We start from the raw sequence: 19,279 nt of genomic DNA on the forward strand, positions 1-19,279 counted from the left end.
ATCTTACGCCCATACAATCTGAATTCCAAATCCCCGATACCCGTGTCAAATATAGTCCAAATTGGTTTTTTTCTATATATAGCCCCATATACATCGAACTCCCGATTTAAGGTTACAGGTCCATAAAAGCCGTACTTCTTGCCCGATTTCACTGAAATTTAACACAGTGAGGTGTGTTTTGGTGTCCATGTCCATTTAGCATAGTCTTCATAAAGATCGATCTCCCGATTGAAGGCCCTTCATGCATAAATAGTGAATTATTAGCTAAATCCCATGAATCGGGGAATACCCCGATTTGGCTGAACTTAGATACAGTGAGCAATGTTAAACCCCTAAATATCCTCCACGAGTATGATGCTGATCAGATCACATTGGGTTGTAGCTGTCAAATACATCGATCTCCCAATTTAAGTCTTGAACCCATATAAGATCCCTTTATTACCCAATTTTGTGCTTTTGGTGCTTTTGCCAAAATTGAATGTGTAGATAGCGACTCTCGTTAAGCTCAAAAGCCCGTTCCGGTCTGTAGGTCCGATCGCCGCCTGGACATTATGGTCATTGCTCATTTAAGGCGTCGATAACTCGCTTTGTCATATCGAGTATCACAGGCACTGAGTCTTTAATCCATTGCCGTCCATCCTATCATGCTCATAGAAATCCCGTAGCGGATTTTGAAAGGTATCAGATGTTCGGCCCGGCCGAAATTATTGCTCATTTATTTGTTTTAGTTCAGTTGTTGCTGTTTATTTTTGGTTGGGGTGTGGCACCCTCCAAGCAAAAAATATCTACCTACGCCAATGGTTCCGAGATATAGATATTTTTTTTTGAGGCACGAAATGAAAACACTTCCGCTCTGGGCAACGGTTACTTGTGTACAAAATATCATTAAAAAATAAAAAAAAACATGTAAACATGTTTTTATACCCCCAACATCCTATGGTTGGGGGTTATTAATTTCGTCATTCCGTTTGTAACACATCGAAATATTGATCTGAGAACCCAAAAAGTTGATATATTCTTGATCGTATTGACATTCTAGGTTGATTTAGCCCTGGCCGGACGTCTGTCGAAAGCACTTTAACTTTCGAAGCAATAAAGCTAGACGCTTGAAATTTTGTACGAATACTTCCTAGTCGTGTGAGTCCGTTGGGGTTGTAAACGGGCTGTATCTATTCATGTTTTGATATAGCTTCCATATAAATCGATCCTGAATCTTGAGTTCTTGGGGCGGAATTCTTATCCGATTCGGCTGAAACTGTGCACCAGGTTCTTATTGTGACTTCCAACAACTGTGCCAAGTGCGGTTCATATCGGTTTGTAACCTGATATAGCTCCCATGTAAACTGTTTTCGGATTTTGACTACTTGAGCCGCTAGAGGACGCAATTATTACCCGATTTGGTTGAAATTTTGCATGAAATGTTTTGTTTTAACATTTTACAAGTATGGTTCGAATCATTACCTGATATAGCTCCCATGTAAACCGATCTCGGATATTGATTTCTTCAGCCGCAAGAGGGAGCAATTATTATTCGATTTGTCTGAAATTTTTCATGAAGTGTTTTGGTATGACCCTCAAAAATTGAGCGCAGTACGGTCCGAATCGGTTCATTACCTGATGCAGTTCCCATATTTACCGTTCTCTACATCGGTTCAAAACCTGATATAGCTCCCATATAAACCGAACTCCCTTAAGTAATATATTAAGCCGCCAGTGGGAGAAATTGTTATCCGATGTTTGTACAATGACTTCTTCTATGACCTTTAATATACGTGTTTAATATGGCCCGAATCGATCCATATGTTATACCTCTTTCATTAATAGATCCCCCGATTTTATTTCTTGAGCCACTACAGGGGGCAATTCTAGCCGATTTCGCTGAAATTTTGCACAAGTATGGCCCCAATCGGTTCATAACTTAGTATAGATCAAATAGCAAAGCAATACTTATCCATTATTTGCCTATAAAAAGGTACCTGCCCAAGAACTTAATAAATGCGATCAATGGTGTAGGGTACATAAGATTCGGAACATACGTTTTTTATCCTAATTTTTTTTATTTCTATATTGTTAATATTATCGACTTTGTTAATGTTTTAAATTAGTTTAGTTTTATTTTTTAAATATTTTTTATATTGTAGTTTTCTTTTATAATGTGTTTTATATCCTTAATCTACTTCGTATTTTTATACCCTCCACCATAAGATGGGGGGTATACTAATTTCGTCATTCTGTTTGTAACTACTCGAAATATTCGTCTGAGACCCCATAAAGTATATATATTCTTGATCGTCGTGACATTTTATGTCGATCTAGCCATGTCCGTCCGTCTGTCCGTCCGTCCGTCCGTCCGTCCGTCCGTCTGTCTGTCGAAAGCACGCTAACTTCCGAAGGAGTAAAGCTAGCCGCTTGAAATTTTGCACAAATACTTCTTATTAGTGTAGGTCGGTTGGTATTGTAAATGGGCTATATCGGTCCATGTTTTGATATAGCTGCCATATAAACCGATCTTGGGTCTTGACTTCTTGAGCCTGTAGAGTGCGCAATTCTTATCCGATTGGAAAGAAATTTTGCATGACGTGTTTTGCCATGATATCCAACAACTGTGCCAAGTATGGTTCAAATCGGTCCATAACCTGATATAGCTGCCATATAAACCGATCTTGGGTCTTGACTTCTTGAGCCTCTAGAGTGCGCAATTCTTATCCGATTGGAATGGAATTTCGCACGACGTGTTTTGTTATGATACCCAACAACTGTGCCAAGTATGGTTCAAATCGGTCCATAACCTGATATAGCTACCATATCAACCGATCTTGGGTCTTGACTTCTTGACCCTCTAGAGGGCACAATTCTTATCCGATTGGGATGAAATTTTGCACGACGTGTTTTGTTATGATATCCAACAACTGTGCCAAGTACGGTTCAAATCGGCCCATAACCTGATATAGCTACCATATCAACCGATCTTGGGTCTTGACTTCTTGACCCTCTAGAGGGCACAATTCTTATCCGATTTGAATGAATTTTTGCACGAAGTATTTCGTTATGATATCCAACAACTGTGCCAAGTACGGTTCAAATCGGTTCATAACCTGATATAGCTGTCATATAAACAGATCTGGGGATTTGATCTCTTGAGCTTCTAGAGGGCGCAATTCCTATCCGATTTGGCTGAAATTTTGCATGATGTATTTTATTTTTACTTTCAACAACTGTGTCAAATAAGGTTCAAATCGGTTCATAACCTGATATAGCTGCCATATAAACCGATCTGGGATCTTGACTTCTTGACCTCTAGAGGTCGCAATTATTATCCGATATGCCTGAAATTTTGTACGATGGATCCTCTCATGGCCATCAACAAACGTATTTATTATGGTCTGAATCGGTCTATAGCCCGATACAGATCCCATATAAATCGTTCTCTCTATTTTACTTCGTGAGCCCCAATGGGCGCAATTCTTACACGAATTGGCTGAAATTTAATTGTGGTCCGAACCGGACCATATTTTGATATCGTTTAAATAGCAGAGCAACTCTTTTCTTATATCCTTTTTTGCCTAAGAAGAGATGCCGGGAAAAGAACTCGACAAATGCGATCCATGGTGGAGGGTATATAAGATTCGGCCCGGCCGAACTTAGCACGCTTTTACTTGTTTTAAAATAACATTCTCCGTCATCTAAAATCATTTGGGCATTTTAGTATGTATACTAAAAATCCTAAAAGTAGGCTAAATTTGTTTATATTATTATTTTGTCTTTCCCTATCAAGCAAGGTAATTCTACCCTTGTCTTGAAGGATGTTTTAGCTTTTATGTGATTTAATTTATTTATACATCAACTTGAACACATAGGTATGTGTATGAAGTTTTAAGTGAATTTGTTTGTTTGTGCCTTTTGTCTTTGTCACTGTCACTGGCTGTGTAGGTGACAATTTGGAGCCATGGGTGCGTGTAAGAGCTTATATGATTTACTTTATTCCATATTGCTGTTCTCTAAGCATAGCGTGGTGTAGGAAAGAATTTCTGACGCCTCTTGGGGCTTTCTCATCGCCTCCATGTCCTTGTGTCCCATGCTCTGCTAAGTTTTTTTAAAAATCTAAAGCTGGCAAAAAATGATAAGGGTTTTTTTCTCCTTATCGCCGACACACCACGCCACGCCACTTTGACAAAGTGTTTGTGTGCGAGTGAATTTTAGACGTGTTTGTGATTGGGAGTATATAAGGCATTGGGATTTGTTTTAAATTGAAATTCGGAGTGACTTTTACTTTTTAATCTGAATTTTTTGTGGTGTTGGGGCAAAGGTCTCTTAACTGCTTCTTTTTTGTTTTGGTTGGTAGCTATGCGTGCTTGTCCCATAACATGTGTGTTAGCATTGGATTGAAAGCGTTTGCCATAAGCGTTTTGTGTAATGCGTGTGCGTTGATATACTCTTAGCAACGGTGTATGCGTGTGAAGTATATTGACATAACCTTAAGTTATTTTCAATTAAGTTTGAACATGCTTTTTTAAAGTAACTCAAGAAAACTTTCACCCCATAGAAAGAATGTCTAATGGAAAAAAGAAACGCAATGTTTTAAGGAAGAAACATCTTGAGGACTAAGTAAAGATATTTAATTTGGAAAAAATTTTAAAAACATTTAAAGATTTAAAAATTAAAAGATTTTGGGGCATTAAAAAAAAGTTTTTTTATAATTGTTTTATTATACCTACCACCCAAGGATGGGGTATAGTTATTTTGTCATACCGTTTGCAACACATCGAAATATCCATTTCCGAACCTATAAAGTGTATATATATTCCTGATCATTGTAAAAATCTAAGACCATCTAGCCATGTCCGTCCGTCTGTCCATCTTTCTGTTGAAAACATGCTACAGTCTTTAGAAATAGAGATATTGTGCTGAAACTTGGCACAGATACTTTTTTTGTTCATAGGCAGGTTAAGTTCGAAGATTTGGTATATCGCACTATATCTTGATATAGCCCCCACATAGAGCGATCCACCGATTTAAGGTTTTAGTTGTGTTAGGCTACTCGACATCCTCCTGGACCTCGATCGGTCCAGATTTGGATATAGCAGTCATATAGACCGATCTCTCGATTTAAGGTGTTGGGCCTATAAAATGCGCATTTATTGTCCAATGTCGCCGAAATTTGGGACAGTGAGTTGTGTTCCATGGACATCTTTCTGCAATTTGGGTCAGATCGGTCCAGATTTGGATATAGCTGCCATATTAATCAATCTCTCGATTTAAAGTCTAGGGCCCATAAAGGCGCATTTATTGTCCGATTTCGCCGAGATTTGGGACAGTGAGTTGTGTTAGGCCCTTCGATATCCCTCCTAAACTTGATCCAGATCGGTTTAGATTTGGATATAGCTGCCATGTAGACCGATCTCTCGATTTAAAATCTTGGCCCCATAAAGGGCACATTTATAATCCGATTTTGCAGAAATTTGTCACAGTGACTTATGTTCGGTTTTTCGACATCCGCATTGTATATGGTTCAGATCGGTCTATATTTTGATATAGCTACCAAAAAGACCAATATTTCGTTCTACAAAATTGAACAATGACATGAACTTATAAGACCACTCAATGTATGTGCCAAACTTGGTACAAATCAGGTCATATTTCCAAATAGCTGCTATGAGGTCCTAAATTATGATTTTTTCACCGGATTATGACGAAAAGTGGTTTACATATATACCAAAGGTGGTGGGTATATAAAGTTCGTCTAGGCCGAACTTAACGCCTTTTTCCTCGTTTTTATACCCTCCGCCATAGGAGGGGAGTATAATAATTTCGTCATTCTGTTTGTAACTCCTCGATATATTCTTCTTAGACCCCATAAATAATAAATATTCTCGATCGTCTTTACATTTTAAATCCATCTAGCTATGTCCGTCCGTCCGTCCGTCTCTCAGTCGGAAGCACGCTTACTTTCGAAGGAGTAAAGCTAGCCGCTTGAAATTTTGCACAAATACTTCTTATTAGTATAGGTCGGTTGGGATGGTCAATGGTCTATATCGGTCCATGTTTTGATATAGCTGCCATATAAACCTATGTTGGTTCTTGACTTCGTGAGCCACTAGAGGGCGCAATTCTTATCCAATTTTGCTGAAATTTGGAATAAGGTGTTTTGGTACAACTTCCAACAACACTGCTCAATCGGTACAAATCGGTCCATAAGCTGATATAGCTGTCATATAAATCTATCTGGGGTCTTGACTTCGTAAGCTTCTACAGGGCGCAATTATTATCAGATTTGGCTGAAATTTTGGACGATGTGTTTCGTTATGACTTCGAACAACTGCGCTAAGTATGGTTCGATTTGGTAGATAATCTGATATAGCTGCCATATAAACCGGGTTTGGATCTTGAATTCTTGAGCCACTAGAGAGCTCAATTCTTATCCGATTTGGCTGGAATTCTGCATGAGGTGTTTTGTTATGTCTATAAAAAACTGTAGTGAGTATGGTTCAATTCGGTCCATAACCAGATAGAGCTAATATATAAACCGATCTGGGATCTTGACTTTTTAAGCCTAATAGAAGACGAAGTTCTTATCTGATTTGGCTGAAATTTTGTACAACGGCTTCTCCCATGACCTTCAACATACGTGTGAAATATGATTGAATCGATCTATAGCCTGATACAGCTCCTGATCTCTCTATTTTACTTCTCGTTATGGTTGTTTTGTTTATTGTTTTCATGCTTTTTATGAATTTTCATTCTCTGTACATTGCATTACGTACATAAGCTTTTATCTTTTATTTTCATTGTTTGTGCTTTGCGCAAGATATATGAGAACTCCATAAAATAACAATCCCTATCGCACTTTTCTTAGACCATTTAAGAAAAATCTCTCAAAAGTTTACTTCTTAACACATATACTACTAAAGCACACATACTCACATAGCTGCTTTTAGGCCTGACGTAATAACAGCAATAAAAACTTCTTTAAGCACACTTGGAAAGAAAAATACGTTTTGCCACACAATCAAACTTAATCAAACCACATATTACACGTATGAAAGACAATCAAACTTTTGCTGAATGTAATCAAATTTCCAAGTAATTTGCTCCAAGGTATACATTTATAAAAACGTCCATGGATGTGAATATCTCTATGAGTTTGTATCTCTGCAGTCTCTAATATCTATTTGCTATATTAGTTTGGGAGAAGAGAAAAATAGAAGTTAAGCAAACTCTCGGGTTGGTTCAATTCTCAGTATGTAAGTGTAGGTGTTGAAAGAAAACTAAGGCATTCATTAAGGATTTTTACAAGCCATAAAATATGAGCATATTTTTAGGCTTTAAGGCAACCTCACGTTTGAGGTTGTGGTCTATGGAGAAGAAAATATATAAAACCATTGGTTTGTTGTTTTAAGGCAGGCCATTGCCTCCTTACTTTTATTTGGCTTCGGTGGTATAATTTTAAAATTCAATAAAAAATTCTTCCTAATAAATATACTACGTATACATATTTCTTTTTTTGTTCAGATATATTTTTGTGGTACTTTTCACATTTGCTTGTAAAGCTTACATTTACCACAAAAGAATGTTGAACAAATATTTTTGCCAAAAAGAGTTTTGGAAATCAAATGCTAGCTCATCTTTGGTTTTTGCCATTTGAAAAATTCCCATATTAAGTTAGCAATTTAAGAAATATAAATATGAAGGAGATTACAAACAACTTTTGAGTAAATACATTGGTATTCTAACCACAGAAACCAAAACGATTTCTTCAAAATTTCTATTTAAGAATGTGATACACATGCATAGTAAAACAACGTTTTCTCCGTTCAATCAAAATCTCTTAAGAAATTGAATTTCTATCAATTAAGTTTTGGCAAGGTGAAGAACAAAGACATCAAAGTTTAGATCTACAAACCGGTTGGGATATTTTTATTCTGACATGTTAGGTTAAGTGATACAAATTAACTCCCCATATAAATCATTCCATTCAATTGACATTTTGAGAACCAAAAAGTTCCAATTTTGTTGGACTTGGCTTAAAACGTGGTTTAGTGTCTACCAACACTCATAGATATGAGTGCTGTCCGATTCCAGTTTGCAGCTCAATAACAAAGGGCCCTCTTTATGTAGTCGAGTCCGAATGCGTGCCGCAGGGCGACACCTCTTTGTGGAGAAGTTTATGCATGGCTGCCATACCCAATGGTACAGTACCTCACAAATGTCGAAAGCATTACGTGGGGATAAACACCGCTGAAAGATTTTCTGATGTTCTCGCCAGAATTCGAATACAAACGTTCAACGGTATATGGATACATGCTAATTTTTACGTTCCAATAATTTTTGTTAGAAACATAAAATCAGCAAAACTCAAGGAATATACAATAGTATCATTGTTTGACATTCAAACAATTTAAAACCCATGCACAGTGGGATGGAATCGAAAAAACTAGTAAAAAATAAGGCATTTAAGAATGGATAGAGATAATCCTTTGAAATTGAATTGTTATCGGGATCATGTGCAAAATTTCAAGGCCCTAGGTGGTTGATCGCCTTTTGGCAGGGCCATTTCGAAAGATTGTTCGGGCTGTCAAATCTTTATTTGTGGTCCTATTTCCAAAATTCTGTTTTTGCTGAATAGTACTCAAAAATGGTTGGATGAGCTATGCAATATTTCAACGGGTTTCGGAGATATTCGACTTTTAATTTTTGTTTTTTGAAATCCTGGTCAAAGTTGGCTGCATATTTTTTACGGAGACATTTGTGGTTCGGTTTTTATACCCTTCACCATAGGATTGAGGGTATACTAATTTCGTCATTCCATTTGTAACATATTGAAATATGCGTCTAAGACCATATATATATACATTCTTGATCGTTATGACATTTTAAGTCGATCTAGCCATGTCCGTCCGTGGCTAGAGGGCGCAATTATTATCCAATATGGTTGAAATTTTGCATATGTCGTTTTGGTATGCCTTTCAACAACTGTTCCAAATATGGTCTAAATCGGTCTGTATTCTGATATAGCTGTCATATAAACTGATCTCCCAATTTGACTTTCTGAACCTCTGGAGGGCGCAATTATTACTCGATTTGCATGAAATTGTGGAGGTAGTGTTTTTCTATGGCTCCTAACAGCCACGGCAAGAACGGTCCATTTCGGCCAATAACTTGATATAGCTCATAAGTATATGTATTTCAAAAGCGATCCATGGCGGAGGGTATATAAGATTAGGCCCGGCCGGACTTAGAAGTCAAAAAGTTTGAAAAAGTGGACGTATTGCATTTTTTGGTCAAAAAAGGTATTTTTATTGATAAGTCTTTATTGGAAAAAGACTTGAAGCCCCCAAAACCTAAAACTTTCTGGCGATGACCCCCCTTAGCAAGGGGTCAAAACGCTTCAAGGTTGGTGTGGTGTGGTGTATTTACTGTGGATTTCATTTTTCCATTGTATAAAAATTTCCGATCATTAAGCCCATCTCGAAAGTGTGAATTTTTGAGATTTTTGTAAAAAAAATATAGACCGATCGGAACCACATACGACACGGATGTCAAAAAGCCTAACATAAATCACTGTGTCAAATTTCAGCGAAATCAAATAATAAATGCGACTTTTATGGGGCTAAGATCATAAATCGAGAGATCGATCTATATGGCAGCTATATCCAAATCTGAACCGATATGAGCCAAAATAAAGAAAGTTGTCGAAGGGCCTAACACAACTCACTGTCCCAAATTTCAGCGAAATCGGACAATAAATGCGACTTTTATGAGCCGAAGACCTTAAATCGAGAGATCGGTCTCAAAGCGATCACTGTCCCAAATCTCGGCGACATCAGACAATAAATGCGCATCTTATGGGCCCAAAACCATAAATCGAGAGATCGGTTAATATGGCAGCTTTATCCAAATCTGGACCGATTTGGGCCAAATCGCAGAAAAATTTCGAAAAGCCTAACACAGCTTTATCCAAATCTGGACCGATTTGGGCCAAATCGCAGAAAAATTTCGAAAAGCCTAACACAGCCTAACACATTGTCCCAAATTTTGGCGAAATCGCACAATAACTGCGCCTTTTATGGGCCCAAGACCTTAAATCGGCGGACTGGTTTATATGGAAGCTATATCCAAATGTGGACCGATTGCCAGTGGCCAAAACACAACTCACTCTCCCAAATTTCAGCAAAATCGTATGATAAATGTGGCTTTTATGGGCCTTAAATCGGCGGATCGGTCTATTTAAGGGCTATATCAAGATATAATCCGATATAGCCCATCTTCGAACTTAACCTGCCTAAGGACAAAAAAAGAATCTGTGAAGAGTTTCAGCTCAATATCTATATTTTTAAAGACTGAACGGACAGATGGACGGACATGGCTAGATCGTCTAAGATTTTTACGACGAACAAGAATATATATACTTTATAGGGTCGGAAATGGATATTTCGATGTGTTGCAAACGAAATGACAAAATGAATATACCTACATCCTTCGGTTGTGGCTATAAAAGTAATAAGGATATCTCTATTCGTTTTTTTTTTCTTAGAATTTTCTTACAAGTTACCCAAAGTTAGGTCTGTACTCTTGGGAGGAGAGAATGTTTCATTTACTGAAAGTGCATAATACCTGGGTGTTTTGCTAGAAAGGAAATTGAATTTTAGAAAGTGCCAGATACTCTTGCCCTTTATACCTGCAAGAGAGCCATTAGCGTAAATTGTGGATCTAAACCGCGTGTCATGCACTGGGTGTATATTTTAGTTGTTGCTATATAGTTGCTATATAGTGTTGTGGTCTGGTGGTCAGCGCTTCAAAATTCCACCTACTGTTCAATACTCAGCTGGATCTAATGCATGGCTTGTTTGTGCATAACAGCCGTGCTGAGGACGACATTATCTGATGCACTAAGTTTAATACTACACCTTTTGTCTCTGGACATGTAGGCTGGACAAATTGCTGCTCCCGCTGTTGTGAGGCAAAGGGAGCTTTCTCTGGGATCATATGGCGGCTACGAACACTCTGTTATCCTTGATACAATATCCAATGTTCCCAGCAGTGTGGATTAGATTGCCTGAGCCGGTATTTGATGAAAAGTACTTTACAATCAGGGTTGCGGAATCATAGTAAGAGTCTCGGAGTCGGAGTGGGTGTTGGAGAATTCTGCTGCGAAAAAATTTGCTCGACTTCGACTTCATGCAATATAACTTATTTTTAAGAACAAAAGAAATGTTTTTAAACATATATCATTTATATACCCACCACCATAGGATGGGGGCAAAATTCATTTCGTCATTTCATTTCCAACGCATCGAAATATCAATTTCCGATTCAAGTGTATACTCGCATATATTCTTGATCCTGTTAAAATTTTTAGGCCAGATTTCTCCTTCTCCGGTTACAATTTATCGTATCGTTATTCTTCTGGTTTAAGGAATATGGTTAATATATGCGTATTGCTTATCCTTACGTTAATCCTTAACCGGCAGATCGATGCCGGTTAGAAACTAATCATCCCGTTAAATACAGCTGTGTTTTGTTTACTGATTGCTGCATAGTATAATGGTGTGTTAGCATAAGTCCAGTCACAATTTGCCAATAACAATTTTCAAAAATTAATAATCTTCTGCGTAGGAAAACAACCAGAAGAAGTTTGCAACCTTTCATTTACAAAACTCTCCAAATGTTTCTCACTCTCACACACTCTTTTACTACAAAACGAATGACTCTCCATAAAAGTTTGTGCAAACTTTTGTGTACGCGAACACTCTAATTGCTGTTTGCTGCGTAGTGTTGCCATATCTTCTAAATTATCTTAAAAGTCTACAAGAAAACCTAAGACGATTTAACAGTAACCGTGTGTCTCTCCGTGTGTGTATTCTTCAGTTGTTATACAGCGATACAGCCTTAAAAATCTGATATATTGCTCTGAAATTTGCTACAGACCCTTATATCTTCCATACCCAGGTTTTGTTTTTTTTTGCAGGCGAAATCGGACAATATTTAGATGTGTGCCGATCTACCAATATTAGGGCTTAACCCCATAAAAGGCGATTTCGCTTAATTTAGATCCTCCATATAAATATTTAGGGTCTTAAGTCCATAATAGGAGCATTTATTATTCGATTTCATCCAAATTTAACAGAGTGAGTTGTATTTATCCTATCCACATTCACATTTTATGTTATTTCGATCGAAGCAGATTTGTACTAAGCTGCCATTGCTGCGGATCTCGCGGTATTGAGTGTTTATTCGATAACAGGCTCATATATTTTCCGACTTCACTGAAATTTTGAACAGTGGGATTAATATTCCTGTTAGAATCGGTTGGAACTACAATATGTCTGGTTAAAGAAGTAACATAGACTTTAATAGAGTTGGTTTAGACGGCTGTATCTAGACGGCCAGACGTGCTAGACGACGGGGTGTACTCTGAACAATTACGACTGGTCATATCGAAGAGTTTACCCGACCACTGTAGTGTGTATCAAGTGGAGATCCTTGCAATTAAAGAAGTGGTGGAATGGTCAAAGACAATGTAATAACGACGATTGGTATACAAATCTTCTGCCAGGCAGCTATTAAATATCTGGGGAATATATCACTGTATTCAAAAACTGCCCTTGCCTCTGGCAAATCTCTCAACGAGATGGCAATAGTTCAAAATTGACCAGACCAGAGATATCCCAGGGAATTGAAGAGCAGACGAGCTTGCGTAACGAGGAACTAATTCAAAGACTGCACTTGCCTCTGGCAGATCTCACAACGAGATGGCTGAATAGCTAAAAATTGACCAGACAATAAATATTCCAGGGAATTGAAGAGCAGACGAGCTTGCGAAACGAGGAACTAACGTAAGTATTCCAGTGAATTAGAATCCGTGGGCATGTCTCTAGCGACATGTAGGATTAGTCTTCACTCCAAGATTACTTGGCCTTATCTAGAGTTGAAGAGCTTTACTGCTTACTGAAGTTAATTACTCCTGCAGAAACTGTGAGGACGTCGAGGAAGAAGGGACTTTAGAACATTTGGTGTGTGAGGTGAGAAGAACTAAGGCGAGGTTTTTAACTGTTCTTTGAGCTGGTCCGATTATGCTAAAGTTGCCGTCGTTTACACCCATGACTATCCGAATTCTTCTGGCGGAAACATTCCTAGTTACAGTCTGTTATTTGGTTGTGAACTTTTTCAAATTGCGATTTTTCGAGCCTCCGCAAATTGAATGTTGTGTCATGTAACAGCATAGTCAGTTATGTATATGGTTTAAAAAGTACCCAGCATGTTTTGCAATATGTAGATTTTTTATTTTGACTTAGTTTCAACAATCTTCTAAACACCAGATCATCAATATTTTAACATAAGGTTATTGTGAAAAAGAAACCCAGATATAAGTTGAAGAGGCTGAGAATTACTCAATTTGGTCGAGGAAGAAAGTTAATAACTATTAGAACGACAGTTTTATATGAGAAACGCACGTGTTTAGAATAATTTACCTCACGATATTCAGCGACATCAGCAACACACGATTTCATTTAAAACAAGTAAAAAGGCGTTGAGTTCGGCCGGGCCACCTTTGTTAACCACCTTTCATCATTCGGCACGGACATTAAGTGGTCTAATAAGTACAAGTCATTGTCCAATTTTGTAGATTTAGATTTGGTAGCTATATCCAAATTTAGACCGATGCGAATCATATACGACACGGATGTCGAAAGCCTAACATTAGTCACTGTGTCAAATTTCAGCGAAATCGAATTATAAATGTGCATTCTATGGGGCCGAGACTTTAAATCGAGAGATCGATTTATATAGCTGCCATATCAACATATGGCAGCTATATCTAAATCTGAACCGATCTGGGCCAAATTAAAGAAGGGTGTCGAAGGGCCTTAGACAAATCACTGTCCCAAATTTCTACAAAATCGGATAATAAATGCGCCTTTTATGGACCCAAAACCTTAAATCGAGAGATCGGTCTATATGGCAGCTATATCTAAATCTGATTTCACAGACGGACGGGCATGGGTAAATGGTATTAGAGTTTTACGACGATCAACAATATATATCTTATAGAGTCGGAAATCGATATTTGGATGTCTTGCAAGTGGAATGACAAAATGAATATACTTACCTTTGGTGGTGGGTATAAAAACGGCTTATTAAATTTTTCTCATATTCCATTTTTTTCTGTGATTTTGTTAAATTTAAAATTACATACGTGGCTCATCATCCGTGCGTTATTAAGTGATGACAGCGACAGGTCTGTTTTTTGATTCTAAATTTTTTGAGGGTTCAATTGTCGACTTTCATAGGTCGAAAGCCCCAAACACAACTCACTGTTGTGTTGGGGCTTTCGACCTTAAATCGGCCCAAGACCTTAAATCGGCGGATCGGTCTATATGGGGGCTATATCCAAATCTAGACCTATCTGGTTCAAATTGAAGAGGATGTAGAAGGGCCAACACAACTCACTGTCCCAAATTTTGGCACAATCGGACAATAAATGCGCCTTTTCTGGGCCCAAGACCTTAAATCGAGAGATCGGTTTATATGCCAGCTATATCCAAATCTGAACCTATCGGAACCAAATTGAAGAAGGATGTCGACTGGCCTAACACAACTCCCTGTCCCAAATTTCAGCAAAATCGGGCCTAAGACTTTAATCGGCGGATCGGCCTATATGGGGGCTATATTAAAAAATATCCCGATACAGTCAATCTTCGAACTTAACCTGCTTATGAACAAAAAAAAAAAAGGATCAATGCAAAGTTTCAGATCGATCAAGAATATATATACTTTATAGGGTCGGAAATGGATATTTCGATGTATTGCAAACGGAATGGCAAAATGAATATACCCCCATCCTTCCGTGGTTGGTATTAAAATGTGATTAAAAAATTTCTGATAAGACTTAGGTTAGATTAGGTTGAAAAGAGGGTGCGGATATTAATCGGCCCCATGTCACTATGGACATATACCTAAGCCAGTAATTGGCATGAAAAAGAAAATCTAAGTTAGGAATTCCGTGCTACTTACAAAATCCTTAATTGTTTTCCATGCCACGCTTATGGGCGTCGTTCATGTCTGGTATTGTGTTCCCACCTAAGTGTCGGTATCTTTTAGACACAAAAACCGGGCAATGACAAAGAACGTCTTATCGCCTTCTCCGCATGCCCTACACATGCTACCACTTGCCGTACCGATTTTACATAAGTTAGCTCGTAGTCCTATGTATCCCGTTATGATACCAATAGACCTCCTTAATACTTCCTTTCAGTAAAAGCCTCGTCTTCTTACGATCTGGATCCACCTATAGGATTTTCACCGTCCTACCTACCATTTCGCTGTTCCACAGTGTTGCAAGTGCATTCGTCGCCTACGTCCTTAACTCGGACTGTGTCGACCCGAAAGGCTTCGGGGTAACCAAGTTTATTGACGGCAGTTCTTTGGCCTTCACCGCCAAATCGTCTGGCCTTTCATTCCCTCTTACTATGTTATGGCCCGGCGCCCAAACGATGCGGATTTTGCCATCCTTAGAAAGACGTTAATCTCCTTCATACATTCCAAGTCTGTTCGTGATCTTACCATTTTGGTTGTTATACTGTCCGTAAAGATGTTCACACTCGACGTCCTCGCGTTAGCACCACACCACCTCATGCACCCCGTGATCGCCCGGATCACCGCCTGCAAGACCGTATTATGGCCAGGCAGTCTAAAACAGATCTCAGTCCATGGGTTCTCAATGTAAACCCCAATTACACTCTGTCCCCTAGCTTTGATCCATCCGTGTAACATGATCTTTCGGATGGTAATATTAGGGTTCCATCAATCCAAGACTGTGCCGCTGGCAGCAGTGCCTCGCACTCGACCTCAAAGTTCATCTCAGGTATCTGATCGGAAACCTCTTCCTTTCCTTCCAGGTTTCCTATCGTCGCCGTCGATTATTCCCCATCTCAATTCATTCTCCCATCTCCTTAAGTCTCAAAGCCGCAGTGGCTGTATGTCAATGGGTCGTATATCTAGAATAGTCTCCAGTGCCGTAGTGGGCGTGGTCCTCATCGCTCCGCCTTTGTCAAGACAACATGTTCTCTGAACCTGTTATATTGTCCTTATGTTGCACTTCTTCCAGTCTCCAGTGCCTTAGTGGGCGTGGTCTTCATCGCTCCATGTTCTCTGAACCTGTTGTATTGTCCTTCTATTCCGGTGATATTTCTTTTACACTCAATTAGTCAGCACGCCTTTTATTCTTCTATGTTTTTTTTTCTCTAAAAACTACCAATGAAAGAAGCTAAAGAAAAACTTTTTAAATACAAAGTACAAAGTTTCAAAGGCATGAACTTTTTAAAAATGAGTTAAAGGGGAATCAAGAATCATAAAATGTTCCTATAAATCCCAAAACCATCGAATATTTGGGCAAAACAATTTTTTCTTACAGAAGTTTATTTTATTTTCCATTTCTTCGCTCACCCTCAAAAATCATACAATCCAATGTTGTAAAATATCCTCTCTTACCTTCAGAGAAAAAGGCTAAAATTGTTGGCAATCTAATAAATATAGAAAGCAAAAACTCCAGAGGAATAAGGACCTAACAACTTGCGAATAAAAAGCCACGTTGCATTACTATTACTTACCATTATATCCTGAAAGCAAGGAAGAGGGAGAGTTCTCATGTGTTTGGCCATGACATTCATTCTCTAGCACACACAGACACACACATGAACTTACCTTTACAATGAATGTACTTTTTACTTACAACTTCGTTACCACCATGCCAACCTCATTTCGAGAATGATAAACGTTTGAAACATGTTCAAAAATATCTTTCCTCACATTTACCGCTTGGCATTTACAGCTTTACAAAATAGTAGCGGGGAAACTTTGTTTGGCAGTGTTTGGCGAATAAATGCAATAATCTTTCAAATGGTAAAGTATACAGGGGCGTACAATGTGAACACGTGACTATTACCCTCAGTCATATATTTAGAACAACAAACACACATACAGACGAACATACTTTCAAAGATATCCTTTGGCAACTATGCACAAACAGAGTTGCCGTTATTTCCTTTTTTAAGGCCCTTATTTTCTATTTCTGTAGGTGTGCTGAAAAGAAGGGCAATAAGCAGAGCGTTTTTTCTTGATTGGCCAGTGGCAACATGATTCCTATTATTTCACCTTGGTCCTTCTTCTCAATATGTATACATGAGGCCAATATCTGTCAAGATATTTTTGGTTTTTTTTTTTCCTTTACTTTCATTTTATATTTCTATGTTAGCGCTTCAACAAGAGGACCGTCTGCATGATAAATTAAGCGAAAAGGTGTAAAATAATATGAAAATATTGTTCGAGATAAAAGTAAACGTCCATAAATTTTTATTACTGCCATGGAATTTTCAACGCAAAACGGGGGAGGAATATCTAAAAGGATTTCACAAGGATACCTGGCATAAAAGAAGAATCCAAGACATAGTTCAAGGCCATTTGGCTGGCATTCTGAAATGGTAATGAAGATTTTGAAATTTATGCGAAAATTAATTTTTTTTATAATAGATTTTGCTTTTTTTTTTTTGCTGGAGGTCTTGTTGTAGCCCCAAAAATCTACAAGAGAATACAAACAAGTCATGCAGAACATAGTCGAAGTCATTGTGTATAATTTTAGCCAATTCGAGTAAGAATTGCGCCCTTTAGGGGCTCAAGAAGTAAAACAGAGAGACCGGTTGGGAGCTGTATCAGGCTATAGACCGATTCGGACCATATTTAACAGGTATGTTGAAGGTCATGTCATGAAAAGCCGTGGTATAAAATTTCAGCTAAATCGGATAATAATTACGCCTCCTGGAGGCTCAAGAAGTTAAGATCCCAGATCGGTTTATATGGCAGCTATACCAGGTTATGGATCGATTTGAACCATATTTAGCACAGTTGTTAGAAGTCATAACAAAACACGTGACACGCCAATTTTAGCCAAATTGGATAATAATTACGGCCTCTAGTGACTCAAGAAGTCAAGATTCAAGATCGGTTTATATGGCAGCTATATTAAGTTACGGACCGATGTAAACCATACTTAGCACAGTTGTTGTAAGCCATAATAGAACATTATGCCAAATTTCAGCCAAATCGGATAAGAATTTTAACCTCTAGTGGCTCAAGAAGTCAAGAACCAAGATCGGTTTATATAGCAGCTATATCGAAGCATCGACCGATATAGCCCGTTTCCAATCCCAACTGACCTACACTAATAAGAAGTATTTGTGCAAAATTTCAAGCGGTTAACTTTACTCCTTCGGAAGTTAGCGTGGTTTCGGCAGACAGACGGACGGACGGACAGACGAACGGACATGGCTAGATCGACTTAAAATGTCATGACGATCAAGAATATATATACTTGATGGGGTCTTAGACGAATATTTCGAGGAGTTACAAACAGAATGACGAAATTAGTATACCCCCCATCCTATGGTGGAGGGTATAAAAATAAAATGTAAGATATCAAATGAGAATTCATGGAGAACACGCCAGAATTTTTAAATTCTTCGTATTTTGTGATGACAAAAACATTACCAATATTATTTTTAAAGGCATCAAATTCAAATCGGAATAGGTTTAAATAAGAACTATATCTTTCTGTGGTCTCCCCTCCTAATGCTGGCGACATTAGTGAAATAATACAAGCCATGTAAAAATTAGACCCTAATTAGGAGTCCCGCTGCGGCACGCTGTTCGATCTCGGCTGTGTAAAGGTGTCCTCTTATGATTGCGCTAAAATTTGAATTGGACAGAACTTACTGATATGTGATTAGTTTGCCCCTGTTCCTCAATAGAATGTTCTTGGGGAAATTTGGATTTGCATAGATATCTGGAAGGGATTCGGTGTGAGTGGTATAAAAATTCTTGACGTGCAATACTTCAGCCCAATCGGAAAAAAGTAGAAGCTTCAAAGATCTCCAGAAGTCAAATCAAAAACTCACATGTGAACCCTTGTGACCAATTTGTAGAGATGGGATTTTACAGGGTAAATTACCAATGCGTGAGTATTTATTGGATATTTACCCAATAAATACCTTTTTTTGGGTATTATCTATTCATTATATTAAACTCAGTGTGTTTGTTTGTCTGTCTGTTTGTTTGTTTGTTCCGAATAGACTCGAAAACGGCTGAACCAATTTTCTTGAAATTTTCTCAGATTGTGTAAAATGGATTGGAAATAATAGGCTATAAAATTTTTTAATATCGGAAGCACTTCCCAAAAATAAAAGTAGACCGATTACGACAGTATGTGGCCCAAATGAAAGGTATTCGA

The 19,279-nt window shown here is 38.1% G+C and overlaps 1 protein-coding gene across 12 annotated transcripts in view; it reads left to right on the top strand.

The window, feature by feature from the left end:
• Positions 1–19,279, top strand: part of LOC106082501 (CUGBP Elav-like family member 4) — a 1,058,181-nt gene that overhangs the window by 453,170 nt on the left and 585,732 nt on the right. Inside the window, exon 1 of one of the 12 annotated variants that reach the window (XM_059360265.1) lies at positions 18,988–19,006. The exons of the other annotated variants lie outside the window; for them this stretch is intronic. Within the exon in view, the coding sequence (XP_059216248.1) occupies positions 19,003–19,006 (4 nt within the window). The 5' untranslated portion in view covers positions 18,988–19,002. Of the gene's footprint in view, positions 1–18,987; positions 19,007–19,279 lie in introns of those variants that run through there. 12 annotated transcript variants of the gene reach the window in all.

The sequence above is a fragment of the Stomoxys calcitrans genome, chromosome 1 (assembly GCF_963082655.1).
Source record: "Stomoxys calcitrans chromosome 1, idStoCalc2.1, whole genome shotgun sequence".
Classification (NCBI taxonomy): Eukaryota; Metazoa; Arthropoda; class Insecta; order Diptera; family Muscidae; genus Stomoxys; species Stomoxys calcitrans.